The 15,364-nt window shown below is 33.5% G+C and overlaps 3 protein-coding genes across 7 annotated transcripts; 1 reads left to right on the top strand and 2 right to left on the bottom strand.

Moving 5' to 3' along the window:
- The first annotated feature begins 3,407 nt into the window (after positions 1 to 3,407).
- On the top strand, positions 3,408 to 7,867 carry LOC111395920 (phosphatidylinositol/phosphatidylcholine transfer protein SFH3). 3 transcript variants are annotated; one of them, XM_023022147.1, is made up of 12 exons: positions 3,416 to 3,670; positions 3,878 to 3,961; positions 4,060 to 4,088; positions 4,647 to 4,730; positions 4,833 to 4,886; positions 5,078 to 5,155; positions 5,367 to 5,420; positions 6,280 to 6,339; positions 6,417 to 6,512; positions 6,624 to 6,725; positions 6,907 to 6,987; positions 7,313 to 7,867. In XM_023022147.1, the coding sequence occupies exons 2-12, from the start codon at positions 3,907 to 3,909 to the stop codon at positions 7,634 to 7,636; spliced, it is 1,017 nt and encodes a 338-aa protein (XP_022877915.1). In that variant the 5' UTR covers positions 3,416 to 3,670; positions 3,878 to 3,906; the 3' UTR covers positions 7,637 to 7,867. The 3 variants fall into 3 exon arrangements, with proteins under 3 accessions (XP_022877916.1, XP_022877915.1, XP_022877914.1); XM_023022146.1 differs by having other exon boundaries at positions 3,416 to 3,695; XM_023022148.1 differs by lacking the exon at positions 6,907 to 6,987 and having other exon boundaries at positions 3,408 to 3,695.
- Positions 7,868 to 7,949: 82 nt separating this feature from the next.
- On the bottom strand, positions 7,950 to 10,184 carry LOC111395919 (WEB family protein At5g55860-like). The gene is made up of 2 exons (XM_023022145.1): positions 9,804 to 10,184; positions 7,950 to 9,638 (listed from the first exon to the last, which is right to left on the bottom strand). Exons 1-2 carry the CDS (start codon positions 10,173 to 10,175, stop codon positions 8,112 to 8,114), a joined length of 1,899 nt encoding a protein of 632 aa, XP_022877913.1. The 5' UTR covers positions 10,176 to 10,184; the 3' UTR covers positions 7,950 to 8,111.
- Positions 10,185 to 10,995: 811 nt separating this feature from the next.
- Positions 10,996 to 13,536, bottom strand: LOC111395918 (protein C2-DOMAIN ABA-RELATED 11). 3 transcript variants are annotated; one of them, XM_023022142.1, is made up of 4 exons: positions 13,430 to 13,536; positions 12,619 to 12,738; positions 12,066 to 12,161; positions 10,996 to 11,606 (listed from the first exon to the last, which is right to left on the bottom strand). In XM_023022142.1, exons 2-4 carry the CDS (start codon positions 12,727 to 12,729, stop codon positions 11,307 to 11,309), a joined length of 507 nt encoding a protein of 168 aa, XP_022877910.1. In that variant the 5' UTR covers positions 12,730 to 12,738; positions 13,430 to 13,536; the 3' UTR covers positions 10,996 to 11,306. The 3 variants fall into 3 exon arrangements, with proteins under 3 accessions (XP_022877910.1, XP_022877911.1, XP_022877912.1); XM_023022143.1 differs by having other exon boundaries at positions 12,619 to 12,768; positions 13,430 to 13,521; XM_023022144.1 differs by lacking the exon at positions 13,430 to 13,536 and adding an exon at positions 13,271 to 13,368.
- Positions 13,537 to 15,364: the final 1,828 nt, after the last annotated feature.

Raw genomic sequence — 15,364 nt, 5'->3', positions numbered from 1 at the left:
CATTTCACTTCACCTAATTAATAAATAGTGTGGGGACATGCAAATTATTGTCAACATATATAAAGCTTTGCGACCCACCAACTATGATATTATCAACATAAATAAAAGTTCACGTACATAGGCTCTATTTGATAGAGTTTTTTTTTTTAAATTTTATTTTCAACATTATATTATCTTAGAATTCGTTTGATTGTAAGAATGAAATTTGGATGGAAAGAAAACGAATTTTAGGGAACTGAATTGTCTAGAATTTATTTTACTGATAATTGTCAATTAAATGTGTTTGATTGGCATAATTTTTCATCTGAAAAATGTGAGAGAGAGCTGAAAAATCAATTTTCACCAAAACCAAAAGAAAACCAATTCCTTCAAAACATGGAAAAGGGGTCATGTGGGGGACTATATGGAAAACCAACTTCATGAAAAATTTTGCCTATCAAACACAACATTTGGATTTCATGGAATTTGGAGCATACCAAACACGCTAAAACAATTTTATAAATGAACATATTTCCTTACTTTTTAATCACATGTTCATTAAAGAAATAACTTTTTCATAAATTTTATTATTAAAAATCTGCATCAAACTAACCCTTAATTAATTAATTATTAACTATTTACGTAAATTTATAAAAATTGTATATCAAATTTTTGATGTAGTTCGATTGCAAAAAAATTATTTTCTGGAGTGCATGGATCTTTAATCTATTGTAGCCCATGTCTCTATTAAAAAGAATTTTTTTTTTTAAAAAAAAAATGAGTTTTAGAAAAGTTATTTTTTGAAAATTGATTGTTAAAAAGTAGATTTTTTGTTTTAATTTATGTGTAAAATATTTTATCGTGAGAATGTATGATTAAAATAAATTTAAGAAAAAAGAACTTTTAAAGAATAATAAATAAATATGGGCTTAATAATATAAAATTATTAAAACACATGATAGTCACAAAATTATTTTGCTTTCTCCAATTAATCACGAATAATTCTTCTCAAACAAGGTACAATACGACTGATTAATCACACTTGGTGCACAGGGCCACATAGGCCCTGTAATTACATTTGATTTTATTGTTGGGCAAATTATTTAGAAATCTACATTGGAAAACTAATTTCATAAATAAGGGGAATTAGTTTTTCATAAATCAAGTGTTAATTAAGAATTATTAATTTAATTAATACAAATTTATTGGCACCCCCAAATTCATTTCTATCCCTCATTTTTCTTGCTCCTTACACATTTCCACCCACTCCTCGAACCCTAATCCATTTTATCTTATCATCTCTCTGTCACACAATAGTCAGAAGACAATGATTGGAGACCACCATAGTGGCGAGTGCAGGCTATGACGATGACGTCGCTGCGGTGGCGTGAGCGCCTTTGCACCTACTGTGCGGAGTGCGTAGGGGCGATGATGTCGCTGCACGTGGAGTGAGCGCATCTCGGTGATTTGGGAAAAATTTGTTGGGGCGAGATCCGCGGAGAATCTGGAGGCTTGAGTAGTGGTGCACATCCACTTTGATACCAAAAGATCTTTTTTTTTTCTTTTTTTTTCTTAGTTTAATTTCTCCGATGCTACGGAGTCGTAGTTATGGTGATCAATTTTTTTTTCTTTTTGATTTTTGAAGAGGTTTGGGATGGTGATCGCCGCTACACGAATCAGGCAATGGCATCGCGCACGGTGGCGATGGTGCGATGGTGGAGTTTAGATGATGCGATGTGTTGATGTGCTGTGTTGTCGATACGGTGATAGTGTTTGTAGTTGTTGATGGTGGTGGTGATGCAGATACAGGTGGTGGTGGTAATGGTGGGTTTGGATTTGATGTAGAGGTGGTGGTGGAGTTTGTGGTTGTGGATTAAGGTACAAGTGGTGGTGATGATGGTGGCGATGGTGCTCATGACATAAGTACTACTTTGCTGGTGGTGATATATCTAAGGTTGTATGTGACATATCTATTGTTGGATTTTTCACACAGTGGAAGTGGTATGGTGATGGCATTGGTGGTGGTTAGGATTTGTTGAAAGTGACGGTAGTGTGCATTTGATTGACGTTGTTGGAAGTGGTGGTAATGACGACGAAAATCGAGTATGACCAAGCCTATTTTCATTGTAACTGTTTGTGACTAGATCTATAATAACTGTGATTGCATGTGACTTGATTACATATAGTCACAAATTAGATTGACATTGTCACAGATAGTCACATTGAAGCTAAAATTGGTTACAAATAGTCACAGATAACAAAGGTCAATGAATGTAATAAAGTTGGAAGTGAAGGTGGTGGTAACTGATGGTGGATTGTGGTTACTGGGCTACAGCGCGTGAATATTTGTTTATGGTGACTCTTTGAGGTTAAGTATTTGTTTGTTGTGATAGTTGTGACTAATTCTATATTAACTGTGATCGATTATGACTTAATCACATACCACCACTGTAAATATTAAATTGGTCACAGACAGTCACACTGAATACAAATTTGGTTACAATTAGTCACAGACAACACATGTCAGTGACGCACTGTCTTGGTCACAAACGGTTTGGTCATAGTTAGTCACATATAATACGGTCTAATCACAAACTATAAATCCGTTTACATACAGCACAATTAATCACAAAACTCGTCAACTACAATATAACACTACTGTCATCACACAGTATTCGAAACGTTGCTAACACCTCACCACCACTACTACCGAGCAGATTAACTGCAGTGCAATTTCATTACTTCTGATGCATTATATTTGCCATCATACAGATATATTTTTTAAAGCACAGTACCACCTCACCATCACCACCATCTGTAAAAAAAAATTGTGTTTGAAAATGTGTATAGAGAGAGAAGGAGATTTTTAATTTTTTTGAGTTGCTGGAGCGATCATCAGAACGGCCGTCGAAGTGATCATCAGAATGATTGTTGGAGCCAATAGTCATCTCCGGTGGAGAGGTAGAGTGTAGGTAGTATAGTGGGATAATAGGATGGAATGTGTGAGGTGGCATGAGTGAAAATAATTAATGTATATTGTATTATATTTTAATATTTAATAAATTTATTTACCACTTGATTTTTAAAATATTTTAAGTAGCTTGTTATATATGAAATGTGATCTTTATAGTTAAGGGTTATGTTAAGATCCTTTATTGTTAAGTAAAAGGCCCCTCCTATATATACAGGGCCCTATGCAAGTAGCAGGGCCCGTTTCCCAATTGACCCTAACGTACGTGTAGATGGATTGTCTGCATTTAAAAGTTGATTAATAATGACAAATGGTACCATTTTAAATTACAGGTAAGTACTTCTTAACAACAATGATTGACCTTATATTTATTTTTCTTTTTAACTTTTTCTTCTGTCACTTTAGCGCTTTCTACGAAATATCATTCTAGGTATGGTGTCTTATTCTCCATTTTAATTTTAATTTCAATTTTTCTCTTTCGTTGATCTTGACTTTAGAATCAAAATTGGTGGGACAAAAATTTCCTTTCGTTCTTACAGTATTTTCCATTAAAACACCAATCACTACAGTAAGTCTTCTACTTCCGAGTTCAACACCCACAGAAGGTAGAAAAATTTTGGTTGTGTTGTAGCAATTTCTTTCGAAGAAAACTACAAAAGACGTGTACTATTTGCTTTAAACCGTTCAAATGTGAAGAATATTTCCAAAAGGGATTTTGAGGTAAGAGAGAGACGGGGGAGTGGAGGTGAGTTGCCTTTCTTGAATCTTGACCTCTTTAACTTTCTCTTTATTCAGAGTAAAAGTGGAATCTTTAATTAGCATTCTTGCTCTTGCCTGTTGCTGTTGTTCTTGTTTTAACTAACAGTTCAATTATATGTATGCATCAAGTATATCCAATTAAAAGTTGAACTTGTGATTCTTCACCAGCAAAATTTACATTCTGTTAAGAAGAAAAAATGGGTGTGGTTCCAGAAGAAGCCATTAATCAGTTTGAAGCCTTAATGAAGGAAGGTCTGCATTTATTCTTAATTTTACCAAAGAAAAAATACCTTTTCTTAATTTCTCTGGCTTTATGTTTGTGACCATTTTTATTTGGGATATTTATGCAGTTGAAGAGCCACTCAAGGGAACTTTCAAGGTTTACATTGTCGTCTTTTCTCTTTAATTATTTGTTTACTGATTTTAAGTATTTTTCTCTGCCTGATCTTCTCCTTAACAGTGATCAGAATATTCAAAAACTACTTTTATTTTATTTTTGTGACTTCAGTTATATGCAAACATGTTATGTATTGTATTTTTATGCTTTTCATTTTTTAAACTGGTAATGGTCATGCTCCCTATCGATTTTTTATTTATACGGTACCTTTCGTGTTGTCTTGGAAATTTTTCTTAATCTTTAATTTTTTATGCAAATAAAGAGCAATTACAAACAAGATTATTTGAGTATTATCCTACTTTCTCAACAATTCCACTTCCAGATCTTGTTGCCACGGTTCCTTGTACTGCCCCTATATATGTATGTATCATTTTATTTAAATTTGCTTTCGAAATAATTTCTCCGCCCCTACTTTACAACCTGCAGTTATAATTTTAATTTTTCTACTCTCAATACTTGGGATCTATGTATATCGTCTTACAATTGAAACCCTGTTGGTTGTTTGTATGGAAACTCTTATCAGTTCTTTTATACATTCAGAATATTCATCAAGGATATCCCAGAGAACCTTTAATTCGCTTTTTGAAGGCTAGAGAGGGAAATGTTACTAAGGCTCACAAGATGGTTAGATAAAGATCTTTCTGATTTATATTAGCTTCCGTTATGTGAAATTATGTCATTCACTGAATTCTATTTACGGAAATGTTGATGGTGATGATATTTCAGTTGGTTGATTGTTTGAATTGGAGGGTGCAAAACGACATTGATGATATTTTAGCGGTGAGTGATCATGTACTCAGCTTTCGTGTTATTTTACTATTTATGAAAAAGTTATGCGAACAATTTGATGCTCAGGAATGCCGAGAATCTATCTTCCATTTTCATATTTGTTCGTGTTAGGTGGTGGGGGTGGGGTCTGGAAGTATTAACCAATATTTGCTCTCTGATTCTACCACTATTTCTTGTTGCAGAAACCAATTGTTCCCACTGATTTTTACAGAGCTATACGTGATTCACAGCTTATAGGATTATCGGGTTACTCAAAAGAGGTTCTCCTTGTTGAATTCATTCTGCAATTTATATTTATGTGTTCATACACTCATACCTCATTTGAAGCTTCTGGAACAAGTTCAATTATGGTAGTTTACTCTCTTTTGATATAAAATGTTCATTCTAATAAGTGCCCCCCCCCCCCGAGACGATTACAATTCATCTAGTAACCCCCCCCCCCCCCCCCCCAAAAAACCTTTTCTTCAATAGGGTCTCCCCGTCTTTGCTCATGGAATAGGTCTGAACACATTTGACAAAGCATCTGTAAGTCTTATTGATAATTATCTTATTCTCTTTCAGTTAAAATATCCACTCCAGATTTACTTCTGCATAATTATATATTTGCCATGCACACCTGACGTGGCATCATAAAAAATTATACATGGCCGTAGATGAAATCCCCTGAAGTTCAATTTTGCTGCCTGGACCTCCGTATTCATAGGTTTTTTCCTTTGACACAGGATAATCCATTAAAAGATAGAATCGTGTCCATATTTTTCATTTGTAATTAATTCTTTAATATGTCTGCAATTGATATAACTGTTTCTTAGAAGTTTTAGTAATTCTCAATCTCCAAATGAATTCACCCGTTGATTAGGGGAGAAGAATGTTGCTATTTAACTCAAACCAATTTATAACGAGAGAGGCCAACTGGTGCTATTCGACTGTTGTGAGAGGCACTGCTGTGATATTCTCATATGCCACATGTATTGGGCACTGAAATTTAAAAGGACATTATCTTGTATTTGCTATAGTAGATGGGGGAAATGAAATAGAACTCAACTTAATAACCAACTAGATGTAATATCAACATATACACACAGAAGAATGAAAATCTGGTATTCAGCATCTATAGATAAACTATCTAGAAGACTTGTCTGAAAAATAAACTATTAAATTTTTTTCTTTTGTTGGAAGGGCTTGTCTGGCTTGATATGAAGTGATCAATTAGTTCAAATTTTTTTGTTGGATGGTAATGCATATCGATTTTATTGCCCAAGATAATTTCTTTCCCTCGAAACATTGACCTTTTCACTTGCAAATTAATCATTCCATGATTTTTATTTGCTTAATAACAATTCAACATCTTTCTTCTCTTCAATTTCTTTTTCTTTATTTGCAGGTTCATTATTATGTACAATCCCACATTCAGATCAATGAATATCGGGATCGTGTCATTTTGGTGAGCACATACTTGCTATTCTTTTTTACTTTTTCCTTTTATGTCCATTTTCTGTACTTATAATTTATTCGTTGTAGCCTGCTGCAACCAAAAAGTATGGGAAGCACATTAGCAAATGTATAAAGATTCTAGATATGACTGGTCTGAAGCTTTCATCATTAAGCCAAATAAAGGTACACTGGCAGCAAGTTGTTCTATATCTTTCTGCCCATGATTTCTTCTTCACTTGTTCCATGTGTTGTATAATTTCTTAGCTTTGATGCTAAGTTTCTGTTTTGTTGCAGCTCTTAACTATTATTTCTTCCATCGATGACCTAAACTACCCGGAGAAAACAGTTACTTATTACATTGTCAACGCCCCATATATCTTCTCCGCTTGTTGGAAGGTTTATCCCTCGTTATTGTCTTTATCTGCATTCAAATATCTTATTTTCACAATGCAGTCGAAGTTTATGGCTTATAGATATCTTTTCAAATTTAGTTAGAAGTAAATGTATTTTAGATTTTATTATATTAAAATTAAATACCGTTGTTCATTTGTAAAATTTACAACTGAGCTGTTATCAGGTTGTCAAGCCCCTTCTGCAGGAGAGAACAAAAAGAAAAATCAATGTATTATCTGGTTGTGGACAGGATGATCTATTGAAGGTAGTGCTTTCTTTTAATTTGCAATAGTAGATGTCTGGAATAGGAACCATTATCCCATAATTGGTATGGGGGATTGGATAAAATTGATGCTATTAATAAAGGAAAAAGAAGCTAAAGTCTTGTTCATCATACTGTCCGGTCTTGTTATTATTGTAACCAAACAAGCACTTGAAATGACTCCCTATTAAGGAACCGGCTTATGTTATAGTCCCACTAGGAAAACTTTACGCTGCCTGCTACTTCTCCACACTTTTCATGTTTGTAACTGTGAGGTCTTTAACCGTCTTTTGGCAAGATCTTTATCATTGTTGCATGTTTGGTGCAGATAATGGATTATTCATCCCTTCCCCATTTCTGCCGTAAAAGAAGTTCCGGCTCTTCAGAACATTCAGACAGCTATCTTGTTAATTGCTATTCCTTGGACCACCCCTTTCACCAACAACTTTACAATTATATTAAGCAGCAATCTCTGATTCGTGAAACTGTCAAGCCGAGAAAACAGGGATCGGTGCACGTGACTTTGCCTGAGGATGCAGTTGAAGGGGTAGAGATTGCAAAGACTCTAGAATCTGAATTAGAGAATTTTAAGAACCTCGATGCATGTTGTGACTCAGTGAAGGACCTGAGAATTGATAATGGTAAGTCATAGAAGATCTATTTATCTTGTGTTAGTAGGTGCTAAATCACATCCGACAAAGATCTCTTGTTCTTAACACTAACCATTATAGTAATCTAGTTTAAATGTATCTTGTGGATCTTTTGTGGATGAACTGCCTCATATGATGTATGTAATTTACATGTCAGCTAAATCTTTTTTGTGATAAGTTTAAATGATTGTAAACATATCATTGTCATTCTATCTGTAGTTCACGATGGATACTGTTGTTCTGTTTTTCTTTTCTGTTAAACGATTAATCTATTCTAACATTGAATAAATAAAAGAAAAAAAAATCATTCTTTACAGAGCCTTTCTGGATGTCTTGAATTTGCGAACCATCTATCTAGAATACAGAATGTTTATTGGTAAAATTTTTTGTATGCAAAAAATGTAAGGAACTCATCTTGATATTCATTCTGGTTTGCTTAAAATTCCCAGAATGATCACTTTATTTCTCTTGAGAAATTTAAGTTTCTCCAACTTCACTCTGTTCTTTTTGGTGCCACTTCTGGAGTTCACCCTCCACTACCTTTTTTGCAGCTTCTGCCATTTCTGCTCTCTTTAGAGCATCCTCAATTTCTGACTGTAGATCTTCATTCTCTTTTAAAGTTGTCTCCACTTTCTCTAGCAATTCTTTTTCACTTGCATTTATAGTTTCCACTTGAGCCATTGCAGTTGCCACTTTAACATCTGCCTCATGCCCGATTTCTTCAATTTTCTTCTTCAGTGATTCAAATTCCTCCAATGACAATTTGATCCTCCTACCAGAGCCTCCACTGGAATCAGGTTTTGGTGAGCTATGAATTTGATCATCTGCTAGTCTCTCTGCAGCCTTAGCCTTTTCTGCCTCTTTTAATGCAATTTGCAGTTTTTCCTCTGCTTCCTTGGTTGCAATTCGTGCTTCTTCAGCTTCTTGCTCAAGTGCTTCAGCTTTTTTCTTCAGTACTTCTACTTCCAGCCGAGTATTTTCAGCTTCTGTCAATAGCTTCTCAAGAGCCAAATGTGTATCATCAGATTTGGTTCCACCTGAAATTGCTGCTTCCATTTCAGTTTTGCTCTTTGCAAGATCAGCTTGCATGCTCTCAGCAGCCGATTCTGTTTCAACTGCCTTCTTCTCTGATTCTGAATGCTCCCTCTTCACATTCTCCAGTTCCAGTTTAATTGATTCCACAGAACGTTGTAATGAATTTTCTTCTGCTACAACTTCTTGCGGTGCCCTTTTAGCATCATCAAGATCAGAAGCTATAGTTCTTAAAGAAGTCAAATCCGAAGCCTTTACATCATTCAGCTGTTCTTGCAGAACCTTGATCGCCTCTGTTGTCTCTTCGAGCTTCTCCTCAAGATTTTCACTAAGCTTGGGATCATTTTCTGCCTTCAAACACATAACCTTCCCGTCAACTTCTTCCTTAGCTATTTTATGGTTTAATAGACGGGCTTCCTTTTCTGCAATGAGCTTCGAATGTTGTTCTTGAGCCTGGATCGAGGCCAGCTTTACTTGACCAATTGTTTCATGCAAGGAGGTAACTTCTTTTGAAAGCTGACTTAACCTCTCTTGATTAACTTTAGCTGCATGTTGGGCTGCTGCTGCTTCTTGAAATGCAGTCAATTTTGCTTCCAATGCTGCATCAAAATCCTGCCTTAGATTTGTAAGTTCTTGTTTTGTAGAAATAAGTTCACTTGCAGTGGCCTTGTATAGTTCTCTTTCACTGTCAACATCTAGCCTCCATGCATCATCACCTAGTTGAGCCTTTATCGACTTCTGCTCTTCAAGTTCTTCAGCTCGTTTTTTCGCAGCTTCTGTAGCTTCAAAAGCTGCTTGTTTGGATTCACTAAGGTTTTCAAGCTTGTTTGTTAGTTCTTGCAGGGTTCTATTTGCCCACTTCAAATCGCTTAAAGCTTGAGCCTTCGCAATTTCTGCGCTTCTAAGTTGTTCCCTGTAATACTCGAGTTCTTTAAGGGTCAAATGATGTTGCGTCTCCTTCTCTAGCACTCTCTGCAGCACAAAAGTTTTTAAGTAATAACAAGTTCTAGACAAGAATCAGTGGCAAACTGTCATTTGACAATTTAAAAAAAAACGAAAAGAAAAGGGACAGGTCTCCTCCAAGTCTTTTTTTAAACATGCGCTTGGGGAGAGCAATATAGGATTATTGCGTTCTACCTCTTCGAGAGTCTGTGTCTTCTTCGAGACGGGCGTTGTTTTGGGCGAGGCTCCAGCGTCGCCAAATAAGCTTACAGCAGCCTTGACAGATTGAAATGGTGCTCTAGTGTCGATCTCTCCAACATCTTGTTTAGGAGAACTTAACGACCGAGGAGTTCCTATAGATGTTGGAGAACTAACAGAGCCTAGAGAACCCAGAGACCTTGGAGAACCCGAGCCAGTCTGACCTGTTATTACACTAAAACCGAACATTGTGCGGTTCCCTCCACAGCCTGCAAAACCCGTAAAAATTTCAACCATAACCTTCCTACTTACAACATTTCCTCCAGATATTAGACCAAACTGTAAGTAACTTGCTTTCAAATTTAACATTCAAATAATGATGCAATTCTCGTTTCATTTTGACAGAAGTCGACCTACCTGGGAATCGTCGAATAACATTGTGCGGTTCCCTCCACAGCCTGCAAAACCCGTAAAAATTTCAACCATAACCTTCCTACTTACAACATTTCCTCCAGATATTAGACCAAACTGTAAGTAACTTGCTTTCAAATTTAACATTCAAATAATGATGCAATTCTCGTTTCATTTTGACAGAAGTCGACCTACTTGGGAATCGTCAAAACCAAAATGAGTATGGACATTGAGATCAATTTTTTTTTTAAAAAATAAATTAAAAAAAAAAACCCATTTATTCATTATAGATTTTGGAAAAGACGTAAATTTGCCCATTCTTGGCAATTCCACAAATTATAAGCAAATACAAAAGTATGTTCAAATTAGAAATAGGATTAAAGAAGAAATCAAATTACGTTACCTCAAAATTGTTCACTTTCCTTATTTTTTCGTATTGGATTCAAACAGCAGGCATCAAATGTATGATTTAGCAGAAAAATATGGTAATGGAATCATTGCTCATTTTGTTCTCCGAAAACCCTTTAATTTGTTGGATGTAAAAATTCCAAAAACTGTGTTTTTCATTTTCTTGAAACTGAGAAAGAGAATGTAAAGTAAAATCCATATGTTATGCAACCATACAAATGCAAGTAAAATAAAGGGTCTTGTAAATGGATCATTGCTCTGAAAATAACTTCCCTCATTTTTCTCCTAACCATTGGACAAATTATTAGAGCAAAGGCCTATTTTTCCCGAATTTCGTGCTCTCCTCTAGCCAGTTAAGCAGTTTTTTAAAAAATCAAATAATAATAAACCCATTTCTAATAATCATTTCCACAAAAGTAGCGATCTTTTTGCCACCTCCAACAATTTTTCTGGAGTTTACAGCAATTTTACATGAAATGATAGCAATACAACCTACAAACCTTGGGTTTAAATTCTATCTTAGCAGCTAATGATTTAAACCCTGGAGCTTCAACAATCATAACATAACTACTAACAGTGCTAATGGTTAAACGGGGTAAAGATCTGGTGCATGATACTGCGCCTTTCATAAAGATTTCCACGTAATTTCGGAGAATCCTTGATTCTATAAGCAAATCCACTTTATTTTGGGGGAGAAACAGGAGGAAGCTTGATCAATTTGATCTTCAATTCTATCTCCCCAGACTCCACATCACAAAGCCTCAACCAAACATTTTGAACCACCTCGCCATTTTCCCAATTTATAGAACTCTCAACAGAAAGACAGTTGTCGCTATCTGGGATAACCTTCCTCAGTGTCGTTCCATCAGTTGCCACCCCAAGGATCTGCCTCAATCTGGCAGCAGCAGCTAGCGGTTGAAGGTTGATATGAGCATGTCCCATCTTGTCATCCGCCTTGAAACGGTCTTTATCGAACACTTCCTATAAAATTGCAGTATCAACTTCATTTCATTTAGTGTAGTATAAATGTTTATCGTTAAGCACAATTAAAAAAAAAAAAAGAATTATTTCCTATTTTACTAACACATTTTAGATTCTTTACATTGATGAGTAAAACTTTTATGTTCCCTGATATTCTCTTTAATGGAACCATTTCAATCTCCTTTTACTAAAAAAGGTGTTTATTCCTACTAAAATACCGTTTTCTGAGATAATAGGATGGAATTTTTCAAGGATCTTGAACAAAAGTCAGGGCTTGTGGAAGTTAAACATCCACGATGAAGAGTTAATGTAATAAGAACATATATTAGAATTAAACTGCAAATTTCTGGTTTCTCCCATAAATTATGAAATCGGGACAAAAGTTCTAGCAAGTAAAAATACCAAGAACTATAGATAACCGTTAAAGCAGGATTGAAGATTGAAGTACCAGAAACATACCAATTTGAGAACCCCAAAAGGTTCTGAAAGAGAGAAACTAAATTCTTCATTCCAGTTAGGATTAAGGCAGCTGTTTATAACCTTGGTCTTTGCTGTCTGGAGACAAAAGAAAAGTTATAAAGCTCGACGTTTTACAAATCAAACAAAATCTAAGAAATCATATAAATATACAACTCGATAGTATCATACGATGACAATGAAACTCATATAGAGTTGAGATCGCCCATATATACACACTCAAATATTGAAATTTTTCTTGAAAGAAATATATTACAGCTGTTCGTGAATAACCTGTGTTGTAATAATTATGGTTCCGTCTAAGTAGATATGCAATATTACTTTGGAAACATCATGATATATTAGTCATTGCCAAACCAACATATGCACGGAAAGAAGAAAATGGATAGAGATCCTACTGCACTTACAATAATGAAGCAAACATAACCGTAAATCATGGAGAGTGAACGATGAACTTATAAAGTATAAAGGAACAAAATGATAGTACTTATAAACCCAAAGAAAAGAACCATACAGAACAAGAAAATATATCAACCTGGTCACCAAGCTTGAGGATAACATAAGGGTCACTGGTCTTGAAGTCCCGGATAACCAATCTGTATCCTTGTATAACATTTACTTTTATCTGCCCCAATTCTTCTTCCATGTCCCAGTACTAGAAAATAACTTGGTAATAAGACCAAAACTGCAATTTACAGAAATGCAATACAGATCGAGCAAAAGAAAATATAATCCTTTTTCACTTTTGAAATTATTCTGAAGATCATATTTCAGACAATAAAACTAGCAAAAAATTCGATCGAACTACACAGTAAAACAAGTATTACGATACAAGAAAAGGCAGAGAACCCAGCAGCTATTGATCTAACAACAATATGATGAAACCAATTTCAAACCATAAAAATGGGAATTTCTCAATCAACCATAAGATTGTGCAACATTTAGCAGAACATATGAAATATATATTAATTTAATTAATCATTTCCATAAATAATCAATTGAGCAGAAAATTCTTGAAAAAAGAAACAAAACCCACTTTTCACCGTATATTTAAAATTCATCCAACTGCAGAAATCCTAAAAATAAAACCCCAGATTTCACGAGGAATATCATAACAAGAAAGTAACCTTATATTAATCAGCCTTTAAGGAGAATTCATAATGAAAATGATGGACTTAAGCATATACCTAACATAGCAACTAATTTATAGCATTTCTCGACAGCTACACTCTGTATTTTCAGTCTTTAAAAGAAAATGAATCAAAAACATGTTCGAACCAAAGGATTAAAAAAAGAAAAGGATTGAAGTGAAGAAAAAAAAAAAGAGAGAGAGAGCGAATACTAACCGAAACGCTGACGGGCAAAAGAATCCGAGTAAAAATGCTCCTGTACTTTGAAATCGAAGAGCTCCTCTCATTCAGCTAGCTGTTTTCTACCATGTTATATATGTATGTATAAGATTGACGTGGCATCAACTCTCAAGTCAAGTAATTGAAATTTGAAAGAATGAAAATTTTAATTTTTTTAATTTTTTTTTTTTTCAAAGAGTAAAAGAAAAAGTAGGTTTTGATATATTTGACTTAAGAGCAAGATTAACGTTATTGCTGGAGAGTATATTCGTCGCTCATTATTTTATATTTTATCACATTATTTTTTTATAATATTTATTTTTAATTAAGTATTTTTTTATTAAAATAATATTACACGCAAATTAAATTTTTTTTTTAACCACACATTCTCCATCAATCTATTATTTCATAATATATTTTTCAAAGTTAAAAGGACTCAAACACATCTTATATATTAATAACTACTATTCATATTTTCTTTACATTTTGTGGAATTTGCTGATTAAATTATAATCTAATCCTTGTTTGGTACATATTAAAATTTAGATTTTAACTTAAGTCAAAGTCAAATTTATTTCAATCATATATTTTATGTGTCCTACAAATTTTCAACCACACATTTCATCAACTATTCATATTTTCTTTACTCATTTTTTGGAATTTGATGATTGAATTATAATCTAATCAATATTTTAACAGCAAATTTAAAAAATGTGTAATTCATTTACTTTTACATACATAATAAAATTTTAGGAAGTAATTATGATTTAATTATTATTTCTCAAACAATATTTTTTTTAACTCATTTTGTAAGATCAATAATTTATAAATCACTTAAATTTAAATTAGCCATCATAGTGTTGTAACAATGTTATCGAGCAACAAGCTTAACTTTGGATTGTAACGAGATTTAGAAGCTTTTTGGTTTTAAAAAAAAAATTAATAAATTTTGATAAAGATATTTAAATGTATAATTGAAAAGTTGATAAAAGTTATAAATCACATAAAATGTATAGTTGAAAATAAATCTAAAGAAAAAATTTTTGAAAATGAAAACCAAATAAGAACTTAGTTTGTTAATAATACTCGAATGATCACACCTATACATAGTAAAATTTGAAATTATCCTAATTTATTATTAATAATATTATTATTATTTTTTATTTTTTTATTTTTTTTGTGATTTTAAAATTAATGAATTAGTTGAGTAGGCCTTGAAAAGCAAAGTGTTAGGTCCCACATAAGTACAATTATAGTTTTGATGGGCTAAAATACTTTTACCGGTAGGTAACGCTAGTTGGGTATCTGCATTACAAAAGTTACGACACGTGTCAGTGGATAAGACCAGGCACTATAATCTGATGACTTTATCTACGCGCAACAATTAAGAGGAAAAGAAATAGTCATTCATTATTTTTATTTTACAAATTATAAATATAATTTTAGTAATTTGGACCAATTCTGTTGATTTTGACCATTATCGTATCTGACCTTTGACCTGGTTGTTTCTATACTCTTCTAACAAGGAAATTCTTAGTCTTTGTTTGGAATGGTCTAAAATTTAATTAAAAAATTAAGTTAGCCCCTGTTTGACAACCATTATTTTACTACTTTTTTACGTACTCATTTTTAACACTCATTCACACAATAAAATATTTTACATGTAAACTCAAAATATATCTACTTTTCAACCACACATTCTCTTAAAAATCATCATTCAGAACATTGTTTTTGAGAAAAAATTGCCATGAAACAAGGGTATAAATTCCATAATTAATTTTAATCACAAATTTAATGAAAATCACAACTTTTCTACCACATGCTTCTTCAAATTCTATCAATGTTTTACTAAAAATTCGATTATAATATGCAGCAAGCAGAGCTTAATTGCTTACATCATTTGCAAGTGTCTTCGCGTTAATGAAAATTTTG

The sequence above is a fragment of the Olea europaea genome, chromosome 6 (assembly GCF_002742605.1).
Source record: "Olea europaea var. sylvestris chromosome 6, O_europaea_v1, whole genome shotgun sequence".
Taxonomy (NCBI): Eukaryota; Viridiplantae; Streptophyta; class Magnoliopsida; order Lamiales; family Oleaceae; genus Olea; species Olea europaea.
This window is presented reverse-complemented; position numbering and strand designations above follow the sequence as displayed.

Bases quoted from the DNA above. Each gene is read 5' to 3' on its own strand.
- LOC111395920 (XM_023022147.1), top strand. From the start codon at position 3,907: ATGGGTGTGGTTCCAGAAGAAGCCATTAATCAGTTTGAAGCCTTAATG. The intron at 4,731-4,832 runs GTTAGATAAAGA...ATGATATTTCAG, and splicing joins TTACTAAGGCTCACAAGATG to TTGGTTGATTGTTTGAATTG. The intron at 5,421-6,279 runs GTAAGTCTTATT...CTTTATTTGCAG, and splicing joins ACACATTTGACAAAGCATCT to GTTCATTATTATGTACAATC.
- LOC111395919 (XM_023022145.1), bottom strand. From the start codon at position 10,175: ATGTTAAATTTGAAAGCAAGTTACTTACAGTTTGGTCTAATATCTGGA. The intron at 9,639-9,803 runs GTAGAACGCAAT...TTTGTGCTGCAG, and splicing joins AGACACAGACTCTCGAAGAG to AGAGTGCTAGAGAAGGAGAC.
- LOC111395918 (XM_023022142.1), bottom strand. From the start codon at position 12,729: ATGGAAGAAGAATTGGGGCAGATAAAAGTAAATGTTATACAAGGATAC. The intron at 12,162-12,618 runs GTTGATATATTT...TTTTGTCTCCAG, and splicing joins TCCTCAAGCTTGGTGACCAG to ACAGCAAAGACCAAGGTTAT. The intron at 11,607-12,065 runs GTATGTTTCTGG...GCAATTTTATAG, and splicing joins CTTTTGGGGTTCTCAAATTG to GAAGTGTTCGATAAAGACCG.